At 37.1% G+C, this 23,093-nt stretch overlaps 1 protein-coding gene across 39 annotated transcripts in view; it reads left to right on the top strand.

Moving 5' to 3' along the window:
* LOC105498395 (ELAV like RNA binding protein 2) overlaps positions 1–22,185 on the top strand; it is a 159,472-nt gene extending 137,287 nt beyond the window's left edge. For 22 of the 39 annotated variants that reach the window (XM_011770458.2, XM_011770456.3, XM_071077872.1 and 19 more), the window contains 4 exons: positions 7,455–7,608; positions 11,024–11,249; positions 18,886–18,924; positions 19,483–22,185. In XM_011770458.2, coding sequence (XP_011768760.1) covers positions 7,455–7,608; positions 11,024–11,249; positions 18,886–18,924; positions 19,483–19,813 — 750 coding nt within the window. In that variant the 3' untranslated portion in view covers positions 19,814–22,185. The remainder of the gene's footprint in view (positions 1–7,454; positions 7,609–11,023; positions 11,250–18,885; positions 18,925–19,482) is intronic. The other 17 variants (XM_071077873.1, XM_024798156.2, XM_071077877.1 and 14 more) reach the window with 3 other exon arrangements.
* The last annotated feature ends 908 nt before the right edge of the window (positions 22,186–23,093 follow it).

Raw genomic sequence — 23,093 nt, 5'->3', positions numbered from 1 at the left:
ATTTTTCTCTTCCAACTCCCAAAATAATTAGATTTTTTTCTCCAACATCTAAATAATTCTCAGGCATTACTAGTAGAAGAAATACAATAACTGTCCTAAGACAGTTATTTTGATGTGTTTTATATTTACTTATGTGTATACAAGAAAATATTCTTTGTAGCAAAGCTAAGGTTCTTTCTTGGAATAGCTCTTCGGATAATCTCCTTGGAAATGTCTGATTATCATCCTAGTCACTGTCATTTCACAGGAAAATTTTATGATTTTGAAGACTATGTTGCAGCTAATGGTGTAACGGAAAATCCTGTGACGAAGAGCTAAGGTCCCCTGAGTCCTACACCCAACTCTTTTTCTTTGTATCTTTGGAAAAGTTACTTTACCTTTCTGTGCCTCAGTCTTCCTCGTTCCCAAATATAAAGAAATTGGACCAAATGATCACTGTATTTTCTTTTTGCTCTAAAATTAAGACTCCCCTCCCCCACACCCTTCTATCAGCACCATATTATTTTGTTGAAGATTGTGTCACCTCTGGGGACTTGAAAATTTGAGAAGTGAAACTTCATTTTTGAAATGTTTAATAGAATTTTCATTTTAGTCTCTACACAAAGTACCATTGCCTGTAATGTTTGGTATATTACAAAGATTGTGGCTTCTGTTAACTTTCAAACAATATTTCAAAAATAAACTCTCAATTTAGTATGTGATTATAAATCATCTTCATTACAATAAGTGTGTGGTAGGTACCAGGATGTACAAAGTAGGATGAGGACAAGTTTTCTTATTTCGAGGGGTTAAGTCAGTCACAAGACAGGGTTAAGAGATAAGTACATTTTGGTTGAGTCAGTATTTAAGAGAACAAGGCATATAATGCAGTGTGGGTATGGGTAAGAGGCACTTAACTCAGACTGTAGTGGAGAGGACTGATTAGTGTTGACTTTAGGGACAAGTTGATAACCATGAGGTGTCTGAAATGACTGAAATTTAGCTGATTGGAAGGAGAGCAGCTTATTTTTCACACAGAAAAGTGAGAGCAGGAAGCTTGGAAAACTACTGAAGGTTTTGTATGCTTGTATAGAAAAGGTAGCTAGCCAGTGCTCTGATCATAAAGGAGTCAGAATTCTAAAATTTATCTGAAAGTCTTAGGGAGCCCTTTAGGGAATTTAAGTTGAGGATGACATTATCAAATATATTCCATGGTATCTCTGAACTTCTCACTGGAATTAAAGCAGTTGTTCAGTCTTAAAACATTCAACAAATCCAGTCAAAATAAAATTTAAGGTTCTGTATGTATTGTATGTATTTTCCACTGATAGTTTCCTAAATCCTGTATTTTGGAATATCTATTAAAGATAACTGCCCTAACCTTTAATACCTTTTATAAAATTTCCTGTTTGATGTGATTGTTTCTTTTAGCTCTAACAACTTTGCTGGAGCAAATACTTAATTTCTTATTGTTATCTTAGGCTTAGTCATTTTCGATCCATTATGAAATATGCCCTTCTTTATTGAAAACAATACTGGACTGTGATACGTCTATGCCTTGATGTGTGTTTGAGACTTGTTCCTGGTAGGATTTTGTATTTAGAAGCGGATCAAAGTACACATCTTTCTTCTGGGTGAATTTTGAGGTCTCTGGCCTGAGTTGTGGTTAGAGATCCCCTTCTTCTGTGTACTATGCTTCTGAGCTCATTCGGAGGGTCTGATGTAGCCAACTGTCTAGATATCCATGATGCTGTCACAAGACCTTTGCTACTGCTTACTTAGAGCTAGAACTAACTTTTATTCAGTTGTAGTATCATTTTTCAGATAGTCCCATGAAGACTCCATCATGAACAGCAATTAACTCTCCGTTTAAATAGGCATAACTGTGACCTTTCAGCTGAAGAGATTGAATGGAGCTTTTTGAAAAAAGTCTGAAGTGGCAAATGTCTAATTTTCAGGTTTAGTGTTTGTAGTCCTGGGTGAGAAATTGACAAGTGATAAAAGTTGTTCGGTGGTGATCTTGTCAGTGGGTGACTTCTCAAGTGTTCTTAGTTTAAAAAAGAGGGAACTTCTTTGTTCATTTATGGACCTTATCACTGTAATCTGTTGGTATTAATGTCCACTGTTACTGATCTTTCCATTGACGAATTTGAGAAACGAGAGCAGTTGTGTGTTTGGACAAAAGCATGTAGAGGGACTTGTGAAAGTGATGCACTGGGATTTTAAACATCGCTGTGTATATTTAATTAATAAAGTACTAATTCATAAGATGGTTTTGTTTCTTTGTATATTTTGATTAACTTTTGTTTTGATAGCCCACTCTTAGTACATGTGTTACTCATCTTTGCATGTTTAATGTATAATTAGTTTTAGCTGCTGATGAAGAACTGAGCTTTTAAAAAATTTCAAGGAATACACTATATTTCAAGCTGTTCCATTTTGACATAATTAGATAGATTTCTATCTTTATTTTGTCCTGTCTAGTCTTGTTTGTGAAGAACAATTTGAGAAGCCATGGGCCATTTACTTACTTACCTGTAGTAGCAAGTACTTAACTGCTCCCCTGTCTCTCACCTTCTCTCATATAATGTCAGTATTGCTTGTCTTTGTTTATTGTATCACTTGTAGGGTTGTGAGAAATTCCAGAATAAACCTGAGTTTTAAATTGCTATCTTTGGAGTAGATTGGTGTTCAGTGTTGTACTCCCTGTATCATCTTTAAATATTTAAATTGCAGACTCTCTGGCTGCCTCTTAAATTAGATCCTTCACTTAGTAGTTTTGACATTTCATAACCTTGCTCCTCATGCATTAAATATTCACCTGTTTAAGTGGCAGTGAAAATTTAAAATCCAAACTCATATATTAATCCAGCAAATGTAGAATGGAGAACAGCTTGCAGTGGAGAAAGAGGCTATTTTCACCTCAGTAGGACATATGCTAGAAGTCCATTGTATTTAAGCATTTCTAATATAGAATTTGTCATTTAAAGCGAACCCTCTTTTGGGTCTTCAACGGAATTTAGTCTTGTAGAACCAAAAAGATACTTGAACGCTTTCTGAAGATAGCCCCTGCATGGTTCTCTAGGTGCATATGAGGGCGCCTGTACAAGACCTAAATCCATAGGAAAAAAAAAATCAGAATGGAGAAGGTTGCTGATAATTGTCAGATACAAAATTTAGTTTGGTAACTGATTTGAGTCTTCAGAGTGTGAGTCCTTATTCCACTATCAGCCTTCTTCCCACTTTGGTCTAGATACATTTTTTATTTATAATCTTTTGAGATGGAAGCAGAAGTGTTTCCAGGAAGGGAGGATGTTGATGACAGTAATATCCTTGATAATGGAAGGGAAAGGAAGCTGTTTTAATTATAAGAAAGTAAATAAAGGGATAGGGGTGGAACCTTGAGCCTTAGTCTGGGAGGAAGGAGAAGGCAATTACCCTTTCTTACATCTTTATTTCCTGAAAGTGAGTGGAAATGGCATTGCTTCCTCCTGAGATTAGAAAGTAACAAATATTAATTTAAAAATTCTAATGATGATATGTAGTTTGTCTGGTTAATCTTAATTAGTGGCCACTTCTCTTTTCTTAGAAAAAGTTACTCTTAAAAATATTAATGGAGCCGGGCGTGGTGGCTCATGCCTGTAATCCCAGCACTGTGGGAGGCCAAGGCGGGTGGGTCATCTGAGGTCAGGCTTTCGAGACCAGGCTGGCCAACATGGTGAGACCCTGTCTCTGTTAAAAATACAAAAGCCAGTGTGGTGGTGCATGCCTGTAATCCCAGCTACTTGGAAGGCTGAGGCAGGAGAATCACTTGAACCCAGGAGGCAGGGGTTAAAGTGAGCCGAGATCATGCCACTGCACTCCAGCTTGAGCAACAGAGTGAGACTCCATCTCAAAATAATAATAATAATAATACGAAGTGGAATAAAATAACTAATTTTAGCAACATCCTGTTTTCTGTCCGTGGCCAGTTTTTCTGTGTATGCCTTTAAGAAACAACCAAGATTTATTTAATTTTTCATAACTCTTAGAAAAAGTGAACTGAAAGGCTCATTTACCATAGTATTATGGAAGGAAAACTGGATGAGGAGACCGGGACACAGAACGAGAAAGATCAGAGTTTGACGCCAGAATCCAACACTAGTTGTGTATAACCTTAGACATGTTATTTACCTTGTCTATGCTGGTTTCCCCAGCTACAAAATGCTAATATGTATGCTGCCTACCTCATGGAGTTGTTGTGAGGCACAGACAAAATATGTAGTTTGTGAAAATGCCTTGTAAATGGTGAAGTCTCATAATCCCCTAAACGTAAGTTTAGCATTAAGCATTGTTACCAACATAAGTTTATATATAATCTAATCACTCCTGTCCTGCCTGTGGTAGTGGAAAATGGTTCTTTGACGATGTTACTGAAAGAGACTGTTTTGAGAAGGTTTGTCTTGTAGACTTTTTAATGTGACTGGGAACTAAAGATGCAATATAAACTGAAGAGTGGACATTGGAAAAAAAAAATCACGTAACCTAGGTATGTTTTCAAAGCCTTTATATAAGCACTAAATATAAACCCATTTTCCTAAATATATTTTAGGGTGACTTTTTAAGACACACCACCTACACTCATCTGAATTGTACAAAGCGGTGAATGTCACTGCATGAGTAAATTGTTCTGGAACACTGTAATGGACCCAGGTTTCTCTCTACTTTAAAGTGGGCTGGGTATTTACCTAAATTTTCAGATGCATGTAGAGGTAAATAATATTTATAATGTAGTCACATAGGTTTTTAGATTCTGAAGCTTTTCATGTGGATTAGAAATTATTTATTCCTAATAGCCATATAAAGAAGGTAGAATTGTGGTAATAGGCTTGAAGAACTTAGTTCTAAGTTCACAGAACTGGTGATGAATTAAACCTAGTTTTGAGCCCAGGCACACTGATCAACCATTACCTTTAACCACATTTCCACTGCCTCCTGCAACACTTGATCTTGTGCAGAGCCTGTCTCCTGCTGCTGCTTGCTTCATCAGTCGTTGGAAGTTAGCCTCCTTGGAGAATGTGTAGATGCCTGCCCTGGAGCCCATGGGACATGGCTCTTCATAATGGGAGTACTTTAGTCACATGATCTGGAACAGAGTAACAGCTGACTTGTTGAGTGCTCCCTCCTGTTGAAATAAAGCCATAGAATCCTAGATAGGGATGCAGGTCCCAACTGGTGGGGTTTCAGCTTTTCTGAATAATTGAGAATCTTACAACAGAAAAGAAATGAGATTTTCATTGATTCATATTACTGAATGCATATATAATTCATTGGCCTTGTTTCATCAGTTTATGGCAGTCCCAAGATTTGATTCCATCTAAGTTATAACACTTGAAATTGGCCACTTGTTTTTCACGTACATTTGAGTTCCCCAATCTTCACTGTTCTTAAGTATTTAGGCATAGAGAGAAAAAGTACTATATGAATAGTTATGTATGTTCTCTCCACCACTATTCCAAATTCCTTGTTTCTGTAGGACAGGACAGTGCTAATATAACTTCCAAATACAGCCCTTGGAACAACAGGTATATTTTCACTTGCTGATGAGCAAACTGTTTGAATAAAGAGGAATATTAAATGTTAACACCATTGGGGCAGGGGTGTGAAAGTTAACGTCTTTATAAAGTAGTATAAAAATTGGCTTTTTTTTTTTTTTTTTTTTTTTTTTTTTCTGGAAAGCCAAGAAAAAGTGGCAGCAGAGCTGTGGGCACAATTCAGATTATGGGGAAAATGTTTGGTGTTTCATACCTAAAGTTATTTCAATATTAGTGTAAATTGGGAAAGTTTGTTTTTAACTGGATTAGAGGTGGGTGCCAATAATAAAATGAGCAGGCAGTAGTTATCACTATACCTCAGCAAATCAACCCCAGACCCATTGACCATTTTTAGGAATAATCTGGAGGATGGGGTATGCTGTGAAATATCTGTCCTTTGAAGTAAGCTAGTCCAGAATATTACAGCTAAACCAAAGGGAATGTGATCAGGAATAGCTCATGAGACTCAATGTTGGCAAAGATAGGTGATAGCTAGAGAGCCATCAATTACAATTGGGGCAGGAGATCTGGATGACTTGAACTGACCCTTAAGTGTTCTGGTTCAGTAAGCCGTTGTGGATCTGCATGATCAATGGGGTATTATTGGATGGGCTTTACTCACCAAATATGTTAGCATCTGTCACATGTCAGGCATTCACTAGTCATTGAGGATACAGTGATGAGCAAGAACGATAAGGTTTCTTCCCTCATGGAGTTTACATGAGGAATGATGATTATAAACAAATACATGCAGACCTATTTTGTCTTTCATCCTTGTGGGATTTTGTATACCATATCTCAAAAGACATGAAACTTTTGAAAGTACTCTCAATGGCAGGTAAAGTTAGTTATAGGGACTTAAGACCTTTTGAAAATCAAGGTTAAAAAGACCTGTGGATGAGAAGACAACAGACAAAGGATAATGAAGGCTTGTTCACACATTCAAATTTCTGGGAATTTGTGGACAATGATATGGACAATGATAAGGGTGAATTTTTTTTATAAATGTAGCACTACCACCCACACAGATAGGAGAAGCTAGAAAACAAAAAATGTCTCCATGAATCTGGAATCTTAAAGCTTAGAATGATTGGGCTTAAATCCCTATTCTAGGGCAGATGTTCCCAGCCCCTGGCCGTGGACTGGTACTGGTCCGTGGCCTGTTAGGAACCGGTCCACACAGCCAGAGGTGAGCAGCAGGTGAGCCAGCATTACTGCCCTAGCTCCAACTCCTGTCCGATTAGCTGCAGCACTGGATTCTCATCGGGGCAGAAACCCTGTTTTGAACTGCATATGCGAGGGACCTAGATTGTGCGCTTTTTATGAGAATCTAATGCATCCCCCACCACGGTCCATGGAAAAATTGTCTTCCACAAAACCAGTCCCTGGTACCAAAAAGATTGGGGACCACTGCTCTAGGGGTTTGGCCCCACAGAAGACAACCTATTTTCGTGAATAGTACTATGCTATATGCACCACTGGTCTGTTTAAAGAACTTTAAATTTTAGTGAATTAAAATTGGATTAAAGGTGGGTACAAGTGTTAAAATGAGCAGGCAGTCGTTATCATATCACTATACCTCAGCAAATTGATCCCAGACCCATTGACCATTTTTAGTAATAATCTGGAGGATGGGGTATATTGAGAAATTTCTGTCCCTCGCAGTAGGCTAGTCCAGCATATTACAGATACTCTCTCCACCCACGGGAGAGGGAATGGGAATACTACTACCTATGTGTCTAGAATTTTCCCAGAAAAGAATAAAGCATTTAGCACGTACGTGACTTGCGTGAACTTCAGTGTTCTATGCTCTTTATGGGAAAGTTACTGAGGCAGTTTTTGAGTTTCTAAAGGGAGGTGAGTGAGCGTGCATATACATTTAATTTTATTTTCTTTTTCCAGGTTTCCTATGCTCGCCCAAGTTCAGCTTCTATCAGAGATGCAAATTTGTATGTCAGCGGACTTCCAAAAACAATGACCCAGAAGGAGTTGGAACAGCTTTTTTCACAATATGGACGCATTATTACTTCTCGTATTCTTGTCGACCAGGTCACTGGTAAGTAGATAGCCACTCTGGACAGTCTTTCCCTGTCTCTGACTAGCAGATTGTGAAATATTCTGTCTTTCCATGTAGCAGTCTTGCCTCTAGAACATATCAAAGGTATATGTGGGCCAGAAAATGCAATTTTCTGCTGTAATTGTTCATAAATATGCATGGATAAAAATAGATTGTGGCGTATAGTGAGCGTGCTTGAGTCATTCCCACCCCGAAGGTGCAGGTTTGAAGCCTGTTTCATGGCTTGTAATAAATTTATAGATGCTATAATCTTCATTTCCAAGCCACTGTGTGATAAAAGCCCTCATCCTGCTTATAAAGTACTAATAAACAACCTTTCTTTTGTCAAAAAGCGAAGTTTAATGCACTAGTATGCAGCTAGTTCTCCAAGGGAGGCTTACACTACATCCACACTGGTAATTGCTGTTCAGGCTGTTTTCCAGATTCATGCTGTGCTGTATGGGCATATGTAAGAGTATGAAATTTTGAATGTTAAAAATTTATTTTATTTCTGATACCACTGTTAACCCAACTGAAATGGGAAGACTAAAATGTTCATTAAAACTTTTGAATGTAAGGGAGCTGTTCTGCCAGATCTTTTAGTTAAAGCTAGCAATGTAGATTTGATTATGGATTTTAAAAATAAAATACAGATATAGTTTTCTATTATAAAAGCAATACTTAGCCAGGCGTGGTGGCTCATGCTTGTAATCCCAGCACTTGGGGAGGCCGAGGCGGGCAGATCACCTGAGGTTGGGAGTTGAGGACCAGCTTAACCAACACAGAGAAACCCCATCTCTACTAAAAATACAAAATTAGCTGGGTGTGGTGGCCTTGCCTGTAATCCCAACTACTCGGGAGGCTGAGGCAGGAAAATCACTTGAACCCAGGAGGCGGAGGTCACAGTGAGCCGAGATCGTGCCGTTGCACTCCAGCCTGGGCAACAAGAGTGACACTCCATCTCAAAAAATAAATAATAAAATAAAAGCAATACTTGTTCTTTAGGAAACAGTTAAAAAAAATAGAGAAACATCGTGAGGGGGAAGTAGAAACAGTTAAAAAAAATAGAGAAACATCGTGAGGGGGAAGTATTAGCTGTAGTATCATAGACTGAAGCAGACACATGAAGATTTGTGAGGTTGTTTTTGTTTTTTTAAGGTAGCTTTTCTCCTATTTGTTTGTTTGTTTCTCTCTCTCTCGACCCGCATAATGATAATACCCTGGAGGCATGTTGTATATTACAATGTCTAATTTTTTTTAAAGAAATGACTTCAGAAGAAAATCGAGCCAGATTTTTCATTAATCAAGTGAAGATCCATTTAGTTGATCTCAGTGTAATCAGAGGAGCCCATATTACCTGCCTCTGTGCTGTTAATTGGCTTCATAGGAAGCACCACGTTTAGAGTTCTGAGAGAGCTAGCACTATATGCATGCTGGGAGAAGAGCCTAAAGATTTTGCTGTCATGAGAATATTTAGTCAAGTGAGAATACGTAAAATTCAGCCTCCTTAAATGTGTTAGTTAATTCGTAATACTCATACGTTGCCACCCTGTGTTATTATCACATAGACTAATAATGGTGTTAAATAGAAATCCAGGCCTAGAAATACAGATGAATTTGTTGAAAGCAACAAAAATGTATTTTATTTCATTCATGCTTTCTATTTCATTTGTTCTGAGATCTTGTGAATTGAGAGTAGGTTTCACCTGTGACACAAAGTGCGTCTCCTTTTACCTGATAGTCCATCACAGGTGGACCTAGCTTGTTTTATCAGTGGTTCTCAAGTATGTCCCACACCTGCCATATCAGCAGTCTTCGGGAACCCTGCTAAAAATGCATTCTTGAGCTTCATTCAGAACCTACTGAATAAATCTCTGAGGGTGATCCACAGGTTGTTCTTATGTGTGCTCAAGTAGGAGGACCACTGGTGTAGGTGACTCAAGTTGTGTAGAGGCTGTTTTTTTGCTAATCTAATGCTTTTCTAATGGAACAGCTAAGTTCTAGGGGTTATTAATTCTTAATGGGCGCTAGTAGATAAGTGAAAAGATATATTTGCTATCATTTCACTATTTATTCTTCATACCTAAGGCTTTCAAAGTGAACTTACTCAATTTACCTGAAATGAAAAATGAAGCCCTGCAATTTTCTTATTCAGCCATCAGGTGGTAATAATGTGCAATGCATGCACTTTAAATAGAAAAGGTAAAGTGATAGGGGTTATCTTAGATATGCATATGTGGAAAAAAAGCTTTATCTACATTAGAAAGTTCTAAGTCATTGACCTTATACAGTATTAATTTTAAAGCAAGTAGACCTTCATTTTTTTTTTAAGTTCCTCCAGGCATGATGGTCCAGTGCTTTTTCTCTGCATACCTTTCTTAGTAATCCTGTTATTTTTTCTTCACTGACATACTCTGAATCATCTGTACTTTCTTGCTACTAGTCTAATCCGGTCCTGCTAGTACTCATTTACTTGCCAAAAAAAATTTCCCTGCCACTGCTTATCTCATGATGACCAGCTGTGGCCACCCCACTGGCCTGTTCACGCTAATTAAATGGAATGAGCTGGGTTTCCCTCTACAATTTTTCATAATCTGGAAAGGTTCTTGGCTCTCCTTCTTTCCCATTTGTGTCTTTCACACTGGGGAGAATGTGGGGCAGGGAGTGATCTTCTGTAGTCAGGAGTGATGCTGCTGAGGTCAGAAAGCTTTGATGCTTTGCTTGTAGAAATTTATTTATTTTTAAAATCTAGGTCTTTTTCTCCATATAATATTATTTCTGTAATAAAATACAGCTAGTTAGAAGCACAAGAGAGCTTCAGAGAACTGGAAGAGCCTCTCAGGCGTTTTTTTCCCTAAAGGACCTATATCCTGTGCAATATTATTAAGCTGAATATATTATTTAAAATTTCAACTGAAGTGTCTTTCTACCACAGTGTATGTATTTTTAGCATAGCTTTGTAGCATTTTTAGCAAATTCTTCTTTCTGTTCTCCTTGTTTCAAGGACAGGAGCTACTGTGTCCCTCATTTCTGAGCTGCTTGTCCAATAGCACAATTTGAAAAATGGAACTCCAGTACACTGTTGACATTAAAAGAGTGTACAGGAGGGAGGTGGGAGAGAGAGAAAACATGGACATGCTTGTGCTTTCTTGTCTTAGTTTATTGGAATGCATATGATAATGGGTACTCAGATTATATAAGTGACATGAATTTTTCTGAAAATGCGAAATTGTGATTCCAAACTGAATGGCTAGTAACTTAAGGGGAAAGTTTCTTCCTTGTGTGATTTTGTGGCAAATATTATATGTAGGTGAAAACATGTTCTCTAGAAGGAAGAATTAATGTGTCCTTTCTTCTCTCCTTCCCTTCTCCTTCTGTCCCCTCTTTTCCAAATCTTTACTCAAATCTACCTTAGGCATATCAAGGGGTGTAGGGTTTATTCGATTTGACAAGCGAATTGAGGCAGAAGAAGCTATCAAAGGCCTAAATGGCCAGAAACCTCCCGGTGCCACGGAGCCAATCACTGTAAAGTTTGCTAATAATCCAAGCCAAAAAACCAATCAGGCCATCCTTTCCCAGCTGTACCAGTCTCCAAACAGAAGGTATCCAGGACCGCTAGCTCAGCAGGCACAGCGTTTTAGGTAAGTCTGGTTTGGTTCTTGTGCCCACCTACTAAACTGAAAGAGAATACTCAGGTTTACTGTCCCGTACTTTTATTGACAGGATCTCTGGTTTGCTTTTGTCAGTGTTGCTGCTTTTATTATTAATTTTTCTTCTTCATGGGCACAGAGAGAATCTACTTGAGGAATAGTGTCTTTTGCTAATATTGGAAGATAGGGACCAAAGGAAATAACCTACAGCAGTGATTCTTAACCAAGGGTGATTTTGCCTCCCAGGGAACATTTGGCAATGTCTGGAGGTATTCATGTTGGCATAACTTGTGTGGGGTGCTACTAGCATCTAATGGTAGAGGTCAGGGATGCTGCTAAGCTCCTACAATGTACAACATAGCCCCAACAACAAGAAGTTACCTGGCCCAAAGCATCAATAATGCTGTGGTTGAGAAATTCTAATCTGTAGATTTCCAGGGGGTCATCTTAATTGTTTTTAGGGCTTCAGATTTCCTCTTTTTTTTTTTTTTTCTTAAAAGATTTTATTCTCATGTGTCAGTTTTTAGGTCAAGCTGTTTCTATTACTTCACTTTATAATATGTGCACAGTTAAGGATATATAACCTATGTGACTACATTAAGTTTCTACAAATGAGTTCCTGTCTTCCTTTTTAAAATTGTTCATAAACAGGTTGGCAGACTTTCCCTGTAAAGTACCAGATAGTAAATATTTAACTTTATGGGTTATGGTCACTGTTGCATCTGTCTTGTTTTTTGTTGTTTGTTTTTGTTTTTGTTTTTTTCTTAACCTGTTAAAAATGTAAAAGCCATTCTTAGCTTATAGCCCATACACCAACAGGTGACAGGCAGTCTCCATTTGGCCTGTCGGTTGTAATTTACTGACCTCTCTATAGTCCATAGAATGACCATGGCTTTAGCCCAAAGAAGACACTCTATCTCATTGACAGGCATAAATAGTCTAACTTTTTAAGTTTTATTCTGATCCCGGAATAACAAACCAGGAGTCATTGAAAAAATCTCTAATCTGCATGTGAGAAGAACAATGACTTTAAGAAGTTAAGCAGAGCAGAGAGTTTTTGGTTTCATAAGCAAGTCATGCAGTTTTTATTTTCCAGGACATTTTTAAATATCCTTTTTGGCCATATGGTATACTACACCCAGAATGCTATCTAACCCCACACTGATTTTTAAAGATTATTTCCAAGTGCGTATCAATTTTATTTAATTCCTGGGACGGAATAGTTAATTACCAAAAATAAAATCACAAATACAACCTAATAAGATCAAGGAGTTATGTTTTCTAGATTAAATCTATGCATTTATTTTTTTTCATTGGAATATTTACAGTGCTGAAAAGAGTGGAGATAAAATCAGTCCAAGTAGCTCCTTTTAAAAAATACTAAATTATGTTGCTTGAGATATGAGAAGGAAATTTGTTATAAATGCCACATTAAATTTCAACTTAAGTTGGCCTTTGCTGTGGGAGAAGAGGTGGTACTGTCAAAAGGCTACATCTGAACTCTGGGTTATTAGGTTGCCAGTGGATCAAGCCTTGTACTTCATGCTCTGCTGTGAGGAAAAGGCATTGGTTTAAAATTAAAAAAAAAAAAAAAAAAAAAAAAACCTTTGCCACCTTTGACTTCCCATGGTTGTTGGTGATCAGTCTAGAGTGAGAGATGCGTAGGGCTGCTTGATGCTTGCCTTTGTGGAGAAAGAAGTCTCACACAGAAAGCCCTTTTTCAGCTCTGCACATAGGTTTCCTCTGTGACATCTTAAGTGAATAATATATGTGTAAATATACTTTTTAAAATGCAAATGTAGAACAAACAAGCCTGAAGGAATTTTACAGGTTATTTCCTAGGCAGCTTGTCCAGTTAATTTCAGAGCTCTTTGGGGCCTTGAAAATGATCTCGAGTTTAGATAGAGGAAAGTTCTTCAAAATGTGTTGGTTGATTTTTAACATTGTGAAGTTACAAAATGTTTGCTGTTAGTAGAAAGCCATATTAGTTATTTTTTTCCTGATTGAAGCAATAGTTTTGTGTAATAGTTATTAAGAAACAATGTTCTTGAAATCAAGATTGAGTTCTTAGGAAGATTGAGCAGGAGGACTGAGAAGACAGGATTTGGGGAGTGCCTGATTATTGAAATGGCAAGGCTTGTAGGTGACTCAGGTGCTAGGTTGTTGATGGGTGTCAGCCCTTAGGTTTACCTAGCCTCCATCCCTGTAGGCTCTGTGCTTTTTATTTTTGGTTGGGTAAAGCTTTACAGGATGTTCTGATGGTCAAATTTAATTATCTTTTTCTGGCCCATTCTGTGTTTTTGTCTTTTAGTACCATATGTTATCATTAACTTGAAAATTCTCTTTCTTTGACTCCTATAGAAAGACATTTTGGAAGACAAGAATAAGAGATTGTCAGTTGTAAGGGAAACTTGGTTTCAGAAAATGGGAGAAATTCTTACTCTCTCTTCAGATTTTTAACTGTTGTCCCGTTCACCCCATTTCTCATTCCTCCCACGATCCCTGTCCAGATAATACAATATGAATGAGTTAGTGTGCTCAGAGATAGTGTTTGATCTAGATTTGGTGTGTTGGAAGAAATTAGAATTCAGGTTTAACCTGATGTTTGGTGCTTCTCTTTAATACGGTGTATTGAACTTGGCTGTCATCATCTTGGTTTCCGCCCCACTCCCACTTCTTTCACCTCATAAAGACACTTGAATTAAGGGTTTGCTGCTTTTGTTGATATTTTGCTGTTTTCTATAGTTCGAGTCTAAACCATTGCACAGATATTTTGTCCCTGATATTTGTGTTTTATTGCTCTTGCCTTGAGTTTGTCACCTTTCAGCAGACATGTAGAAAATTTCTCACTGTATTTTTTATGTTGTAATAGTACCTTGGGAGTTGAGAGGGATTGAGGAATATAAGTTATATGTATTATAGTCAAGAATACTTTTAATAATCATAAAGTATGAGCCATATCTTTTAAGGTCAAAAAACTTAAAAATCCGTGTAATAAGGGTTAAGTTTAAAGGTGGGTTTGTGAGGTTTATGGCTTAGTCAACCCGTATGAATGATTAGAGAATTATTGTAATATGAGCACTGCTGGTCTAATATGCTTGTTTAATTGACTGCAGCTTTCAAAATAGGACAAGCCTTATTTATTTGGATGGATGGTGTAATTCAAGCCCCTTAAGTATATTCTTGGGACATGATATCAGAATTACACTTTAGGCCAATTTTTTTCATGTTCTTTTCTTGTGGAGCGCTTTAATTTTATTGAATATGACCTAGTCTAATGGCCTGTGTGCCTGCTTCTATGAGCCTTTATGCAATTTTTAAAAAGCCTTTTAAATCAGCACTTGAGTTGCCTTTAAGGCATGTGCTGGTTGCATTATCACAGTTTCCTTTTGGAAGAAACTGGTATCAATTCCCTTGAATAATTTTCCCGTTTCTTAGAGGACAGATGATACCATCTAATTGGATAAGGCAGTAAGGCACTAAGAAGATGGTCTTGTTGTGGATAATTTCCAAGAAGTTCCTGGTTGGTACTTTGGAGAGAGTTTGATAATCGTTATTTGTGGGATTCCGAGTATATTTTCTTACCCATCAATAACTTCATATTTTTATTTCTGACTTTAATTGGGTTCACATTTCCCCTTACTTACATGTAGGCCTTCCCATAGTCCCTCAGCTAAATTTTTTAGAAACTAGGCAGGTACTTTATTTTCTACTTATAAACACAGAGCTTTAAAATAGGAATGATCTACCTGATACATGGTTCTGTTCAAAATTTTGACAAGTTATAATTGGAGCTGTGTTCCAGTTGATAGAAAAATGTTTGTACACATATCTCTCCTATGTGCCTTTTTCATAAACTACGTATGTACATGGACTTGTGCTATTCATTAAATTGTAAACTCTAATCAAACATAAAAAAGGATAAAGACGGACAAATATATTAAATATCTTGCTCATTACTATACTGCTTGGCTTCATTTTCCATGTACCTAATATCTTAGTAAATATCTTTTAAAGCAAGATCCATAAAATCATTTCAGATTTCTCATCTGACTTCATGTGATTCATGTTGGATTATCTTGTGTCTAACCTCATAATGTAGCTTGTACTAAGAGTAGGAGAAATAATCGTCTCTCCCTTTTCTTATTTACTTGTATTTCCCTTACTGGTACCATTCTTTACTCTGATTTTTATTTGTAGTGATCTTTTTTTAAGTTACTTTTTCTTTAAATGAAGGTTATTTTAATTAAAGCAGGTCATCCAGACTAATCCTCCGTATCTGCTTACTGTGTTACTTGTAAAATGGATTTTGTTCGGGCTAAAGAGCAGAGGAGAGTGCCACTGGCCACCTCTCCCCTTCGATGATTGCTCAGTCTTCCACCAGGGAGGCAGGTGATACACAGGACTGAGAGGGTTACTGGGTTCAGTGCATCTATTAAATATAAGTAAAAATATTTTATTTTAAATACATATTTATTTTATATTATATTATATTTTAAATATATATGTAATGGATACTTTAATATTAACCTTCCATGATGTAGTACATTATCATCCACACCCCTCTGTGAGATAACTCTGGAGGCAGCTAGCTTGTTCTCCATTTAAAAATTGACTTCCATTAATAAATGACCATAAATAAAAGATGTCCTTGAGCAGTGGACAGACCCAGCAAAGACATATTTCTAGGGGCTTGTAGTAGTCCTTGTGTCTTAGTTGCTGCACCATTTTCTCTTACAGCTGCCTGCGTTACAGTTTGCCAAGTGCTACTAGATTTGGAGTGAATGGTGTCCATGTGGAGCACCCGCTGCCTTTTCTGAGCTCCCATGGGAAACATGAATGTGTGGCACTGAGAAAGCTAGGAAACACTTCTGGGCCCAGCTGCATACTGGCAGGGGCGTTTCAGCAGTGCCTGGGCCCTGTTTTCTAGGTTCCGTGCTTCTCCCTACACTCGTTGGTGATGGGAGGAAAAGAAATGTTAGAGTAGATAACTTGGCTTAATTCCAAGGACCATTTTTTTTTCTAAAATGAGAGAGAAGTGAAGAAATCAGTGAAGATCATGGTATCATGTAAGACTTCACAGATAGGGTAAATAAGATGCCCTATCATAATTTGGAGGGTCCTCAGAGATCCTGTTATAAAAATTCCAGCCTTCCTGTCTGGAAATGCCAGAGATGGAAGTGGGGGAAATGGAGGATGGAAAACGAAATGTTTCTACCTCATTGCGTGTGCAGTCAGGCATCACATAACAACGTTTCAGTCAATCACATGTATGACCATGGTCCCATAATATAGTAGACTGCAAAACATTCCTATTGCCTAGTGATATCATAGTCATCCTAACATTGTGCAATGCATTACCTTTTTTGTGTTTAGATATGGTTAAATACACAATATTTAGCATTGTGTCAGAATTACCTACAGTATTCAGTACAATAACATGTTATCCAGGTTTGTAACCTACGAGCCATAGCCTATACCATATAGCTAGGCGTGTGGTAGTCTATACCATCTAGGTTTGTATACGTACATTCTCTGATCGTACAACAACGAGATCACCCAGTGACACATTTTCAGAACATATCCCCATTGTTAAACGATGCCTGACTGTAATTCATTTCAGGGGCAAGTTTGATTTCTACCCTGTTTGAAAATTCTGAAAACTCATTTAGGAAATTCTGTCTCTGGGCATGTGCTTGGTGTCCTGAGTGGGTGGTAGCAAAACGTGACCTGTCCCTAGCTGGATGCAATTAATGGGCATAGATAGTGTAACTTTTGAGTGAATTGATAAGGTGCCTCTGCATTCTGGCCCTCTAGCACTTTGGTTGGAGACCTCAATATGCTGTTCTGTTCTATAGGTACCATATGCCAAGTGCATTCTGTATTGATCATTCCAGCAATTTGATAAAACTGTGTTGTTACTTTATGATTGGTGATGCTAATAATGTGTTTGTCTTTATTGCTGGTATTGGTGACCCTTATTCTTGACTATAAAGGCATGGCATCTTTGACTATACTCATCTCTGCAAAAAATAAAACCCCACATATATACTCTTTTTACTTATGTGCAAACAAGGTCATCCAACCAATCCTCTTAGTAGTTTTCATTCTGGACTAAGTTGACAATATTTTTGGTAACCTCATTGTCTTTTTTTGGTCATCATATATTTATTATAAACTATCAGTGACCCTGGCTTGTGCTCAGTAGTGCAATGAAAGGGTGGTAAGTCAAGGCACACACAGACACACACACACACACAAAGATATTTTGTCATTGTGGTCTGTTCTGTTTCCTTACACTTTGCATAAGCTCAGTTCCTTTCATCTTTACAAAACAAAATTTTCAGTGGAGATTGAGGGCAGGGATGTGGGGAGACTATATTTTTCCCCATTCTGAAAGACCAGATGAGATGTGTTTTGGCTTTTACAAAACTAAAAGGAGTTACTTTTGCATGTGTACTTTAGCATGACTTGATGCCACAGGTTAGGCAATAAGGTTGAGACTTTTTTCAAACTTAGCTTTCACAGGTGTTAAAGAAAAAATTCTCCCCACCATCCCCAGTCCTGGAGGGACAACCCTGGGATGTCTTTGGAGAGTGTTGAACATTGTAGCAGTTGAGAGTGGTTGTGGGCTATGTATTGTATTAAGTTATGCCTACCTCCTCAAAACACGTAATTAATTGGTAAACATTGTGGAAATTTTGGGACATTAGAGTGATGTTTTGAAACTGATAAAGAAGAAGCAAATGCTGTAAAACTAATTTTTGATATAAGAAAAAGGTAGAAGGTTTTAAAGAGTAATGACACCCCCAACCCCACCCCTATTTACTTTCTTTAAACATTTTTAAGTGAGACTCAGGTTGGCTTATTTTGTTTCCTACCTGGCTTTTGAAAACTGAGTAGGACGACACTTTCTGTAGCATAATTTGAATACAGCATCCAGATCAGGATCTGAACTCCTGGCTTTGTTGCACATAAGAGTGGTGGGTTTTTCTTTTTTCCTTCTCTAGACCTCAGCTGAGCACATTTCAGAAATGGGGAGGGTTAGCTCGGATTGTCTATAAGGCTTTTTTCTACCTGTAATTATACCTCCTTGATTCTAAGAGATGAAAGTCCTTCAAAGTTGGGATATGAAAGGGAAACTTACGGAATTCTATAACCTGCAGAGTTTGAATATCAATGCCATAATTTACTAGCCCTGTGGTCTTGAGCAAGCCACTTAAACCCTGTGTGCCTTAGGTATCTGCAGGGACCAAAGGAGTTTTGAAAATCAAAAGTCGTATAAAGTACATGTAGCTGTCCATTGATCACTTTGAACCTACCTGATGAGAACCCTAAAGTTAACTATCCCAGAGCTTTCGCACTTCCTCTCTGAAAGGTATCCTCAGATGACCGTTACTGTGTCCCATGTACTGACCCTTGTAGAGAGAAACCGTTCACTGGAAGAACTGTCCTGTGGCAGTTGGTGCCCATTAGCTTAAGAATGTAAAAAGACCCAGCATTCTGAGACTTCACATATAATCAGTGTACAAATATCCCCTCGGAAGACGGCAGTAATGAGCCCAGCTTTCTTGAACATCAAGGGGAAAAATTAAAAACTGAAGTTTGCTAAATGTGTGTTTTGCAGGTTGGACAATCTGCTCAATATGGCTTATGGAGTAAAGAGGTAATGATAGAGGTTCATGATACTCATAATCCCTTTCCACAGTTGATTGGTTTCTTTGATTTTGGGAGTGCTATTCACACCCCTCATAAGTTTTTGTTGGGTTTTATTTTGCATGTGCAACCTAATGAAAAGCTGCTCTTGGAAACACAATTGACTCAAGAAATTTTTATACCACTGGATGCCACCTGGTCTTAAAAACCCATCATTTATTTCGTATTGCGTTATGACGTTATAGCATGTTTACATATGTGTTGATCCCTTCCCCTGCCAATCCTGCTTAATTCATGAAGCCAGTTCTAAATATATTTCTTTGCTATTGTGGATGATATTTAGTATGGTGAATAATGGTCATTTTATAACTTATTAATATCTCAGTAGTCTAGCATGTCACTGCAAAGCCACACACAGACCTTGGTCAAAACATCAAGTGGTTTATGTATTTGTTGGGGGAGGAGAATTACTAAAATTATTGGGGATGGAAAAAGTATAAGTTCATTGCTATAACCAACCTCTGTTTTCATTTTTTGTGTGTATGTGTGTGTTTCCTATTCTGTTTAGTAGGTTTTCTCCAATGACCATTGACGGAATGACCAGTTTGGCTGGAATTAATATCCCTGGGCACCCTGGAACAGGGTGGTGTATATTTGTGTACAACCTGGCTCCTGATGCAGATGAGAGTATCCTGTGGCAAATGTTTGGGCCTTTTGGAGCTGTCACCAACGTGAAGGTCATCCGTGACTTTAACACCAATAAATGCAAAGGTTTTGGATTTGTGACTATGACAAACTATGATGAGGCTGCCATGGCGATAGCTAGCCTCAATGGATACCGTCTGGGAGACAGAGTACTGCAGGTCTCCTTTAAGACAAACAAAACGCACAAAGCCTAATGAGCTCTTGTCCTCAGTCCATTTATATATGAAAACTATACAACAAAGGCAAGTTAAGAGAAACTTTATACATTAGTAAATGTCTTTGTAAGTCAGTGTTGAGATGGGGATAAAACGACTACTTAGCATCCTAAGAAATATGTGAGATTTTTTATTGCTAGTATTTGAATTAAAACTTCTTAAATATCTTTTATGTTTGAATATGGACAAGAGGTACAGGGTTTTTACCTGTCACATTGCATTCTATTGCCTTCTTTGAAGAAGGTGGACCTTTTAAAGTGTTTCAGCTAAGGGAAGACATTTCTTTTCTTTTTACATAACTGCCTTGAACCTGTGAGTAAATATTGAGGCTTTGTGTTGTAATTCTTCAGTTGGTTGTGTCTTTTTTTTCCCCCCTTTTTTTCCGTTTTCTGATTAGCTTTGTGTTTGGTTTACATTTAAAGCATTGCTGTTATGTCTGTTTAAGAAAAGTATTTTGAAGTTTACATTTTTATTTATGAAGTTTAAAACAGTATTTATTTTGTAATTATGATTTGGGTTGGGGAAGGGGGGGCTACATTATAAACGCTTATTGTAAGAATACTGGAGAACTTTTCGTAAAGCAGTACCTTGCCAAAGAGATAAGAGCCTCTTTGATGTGGGTTTAAAAAAAGCATCTATTTTTATAAAAAAGAAAATTTGGAGAAACTTTTTACTGGTCCTGGAACAAATATTTTGACTTGAATACTTTGAGAAATCTCTTCATATGACACCTAGTGAGCTTTTAAAATTTACCAGGAAATTTGCAGCGGTTGAAAAATTTAGAAAGATTTATGGTGTAGAAAATACTTTTGAGATCTTTGTATGAAAGGAGTAGAATCATTGGGGGAAACACTGCTGGTTTCATTTTTGTAATCACCAGTGGAGCGTCTGATCATCCTGGTTATTATGATAGGTGGCTCACATTGATTTGTGATTTTGAAACAAATAAAAAAAATTTACAAAAGAATATATAAGAGCAGGCAAGAAATTTAAATTACCGAGAGATGGGGGAAAAAATCTGTTCTTCCTAAAGAAATCCCTTCAGATAGAGCTCATGGTGTTTAGTGATGTACTTGCAGTATTGTTTGAAGAATTGTTTTGTCTTAAGGAAAAAAGACGTTGCACATGATTTGTACTGCAGCAAATCAGCAAAAGTGATCTGAGTTGGATATATTTGAAGGTATTTTGAAAGTTACGTTCAAGGCTAACACCTGAGCTTTGTGTAATGTAAATAAGACCTTGTGTTTATGAACCTTTCAGCTAATTTAATTTTTTTTCCCTTACATGCCAAGTGATGTTCAGGTTTTGAATGTTTTTGTATCAGTTTTTTCCTTTGTAAATGGCATTAACATTGTTACTTGAGGTCTTGCTTAACCACTTTTGTTGTCCTGAGGACTTGAATTTACAGTGCATCAGATTTGTTGCTAATTTCGTCTGTAGATAGTCTAGCTTCAGCTGTTTATGGTGATGCTACATTTTCGTTTATAAATATGTTTGTGGTATAAAAAAATGAGTATAACCATAGGTTTTGAACAAATTTCCTTACATTTTTCATACAAAAATCATAAATATCTGTATGCTATTGAAATTTAACTTTGTATGATGCTTAAACCACTATTTGGGGAAATAATAAAATAAGTCTTTACCATGTATGAAAGAAATTTTAAAAAATACAAAATATTTTCTGATTAGCATCTAGCTTATAATAAATTTTCAAAAAAGCTGAAGGCAAAAATGCCTTCATCAGGATGCACTGAGAACTATATAGTTACGTCCTGCTTTTTGTATAAACTGAGATGCTCACATGCTTCCCCTTAGAACAGGCAATGTGCTATGCATAACATAGTTGTACATTATCTTTGCGGTTGCTTTGAGTTTTATTTTTTATTATTTAAAATTGTAGTTATAAAATTTTTCAGTATAGTACAGTACATATACTGTGAGGCGCGTGCTAAAGTGAATAAGCGAGTTTTCATGCTGACCCACTCAATGCTATTCAGAAATCAATTGGCTTAGCACTTTCTCATATCCTTAGGTGCATTTAGATTGTCAGAGTTAACCTTCTGCGTTTAAAAAAAAAAAAAAAAAAAAACACTAAAAAATAAAATACATGTATATACTTAAAAAAAAATAATAAGGTTTCCCTCAAGGGAAAACAGCAGCTACATGCTTCTTTCCTATACTACTGTAGCAAACCAAGGCATTGATGAGAGGGCATGCAAATTGTGCTTCACTTTACAGTGTTTATCAGAGCACTTAATAAAATGTAAGGCTGGTATTTATTTGAAGTTGTACAGTATGACTTAATTCACATCTGTTGGAATAGAAAATATATTCTGTTGAGTATTTAAGAGGCTGTACATGTTTTCTTTTGTGTTTGGATTCTTTGTACTTTTTCATGTTCAGTACATCAATAAACAAAGTTGAAGGGAAAGAACAGTGTGGTGAGTAGGTCTTTATACACAATTCGGGCGCACCTGTGCTCAGTCTAATACGCAGACTTGCCCTCTTGAGTTAAAAGAAGTTCCCTCAGAGTTTCAGTGGAAAGCAGTGTTACCTCTTAGAATTCCAAAAGGCAAGTTATTTGAAGTAGAACACGCAAAAAATTTTTGGACTGAATGACACCTTCTGATTAGTTTTCAAATATTACTAAATGAGTAATTCTCACAGGAGAACATACTTTCATCTGCTAGTTGTAAAGTTTGGGAAATTGGATATCAACACCATTTTATGGCTGGGATTCCACCTTCAGCTTTTTGCACAAATAATCACCCTTACACATTTGTATGAGTTAAAAACGAAATAGAAGGAAAGTAGCTTACTCAGCTTCCACTGGCAATCTTTAATTCACTCATGGGATTAAATGTTGGTGTGTAAAAGTTAACTTTTTTGCACACATGCTAGATTGTCAAGAGATTCTTCCCTAAAATCAGAAACTCAGTTTCTATTAAATTAGTGTTGTTCTGTGTTGCACAGGTTACAAACCGTGAACTCTGCCAACCCTGTGTTTCGCATACAAGTTCAGTTCTTGTATACACCCTTAACAGATCTGTGAAGGAAAAAAAGATTTCCTGCTGTTCTTTTGTGGAAGGATTCTACTTCTATAGAACTTCAGACAAATGAGTATAATAATGAAACACTTTTTTTTAAACAAAGTATACTAAATGACTTATTTTAATTTTATTGTATCTGTTGGCTTTTTTGGTAGAAGCCATTCTAAAAGTAATTGTCCTGAATTCACAACCTACTAGTCAAGAGC

The sequence above is a fragment of the Macaca nemestrina genome, chromosome 14 (assembly GCF_043159975.1).
Source record: "Macaca nemestrina isolate mMacNem1 chromosome 14, mMacNem.hap1, whole genome shotgun sequence".
NCBI lineage: Eukaryota > Metazoa > Chordata > Mammalia > Primates > Cercopithecidae > Macaca > Macaca nemestrina.
Note: the sequence above shows the minus strand (reverse complement) of the source record. Positions and strands in the feature narration are given on the sequence as shown.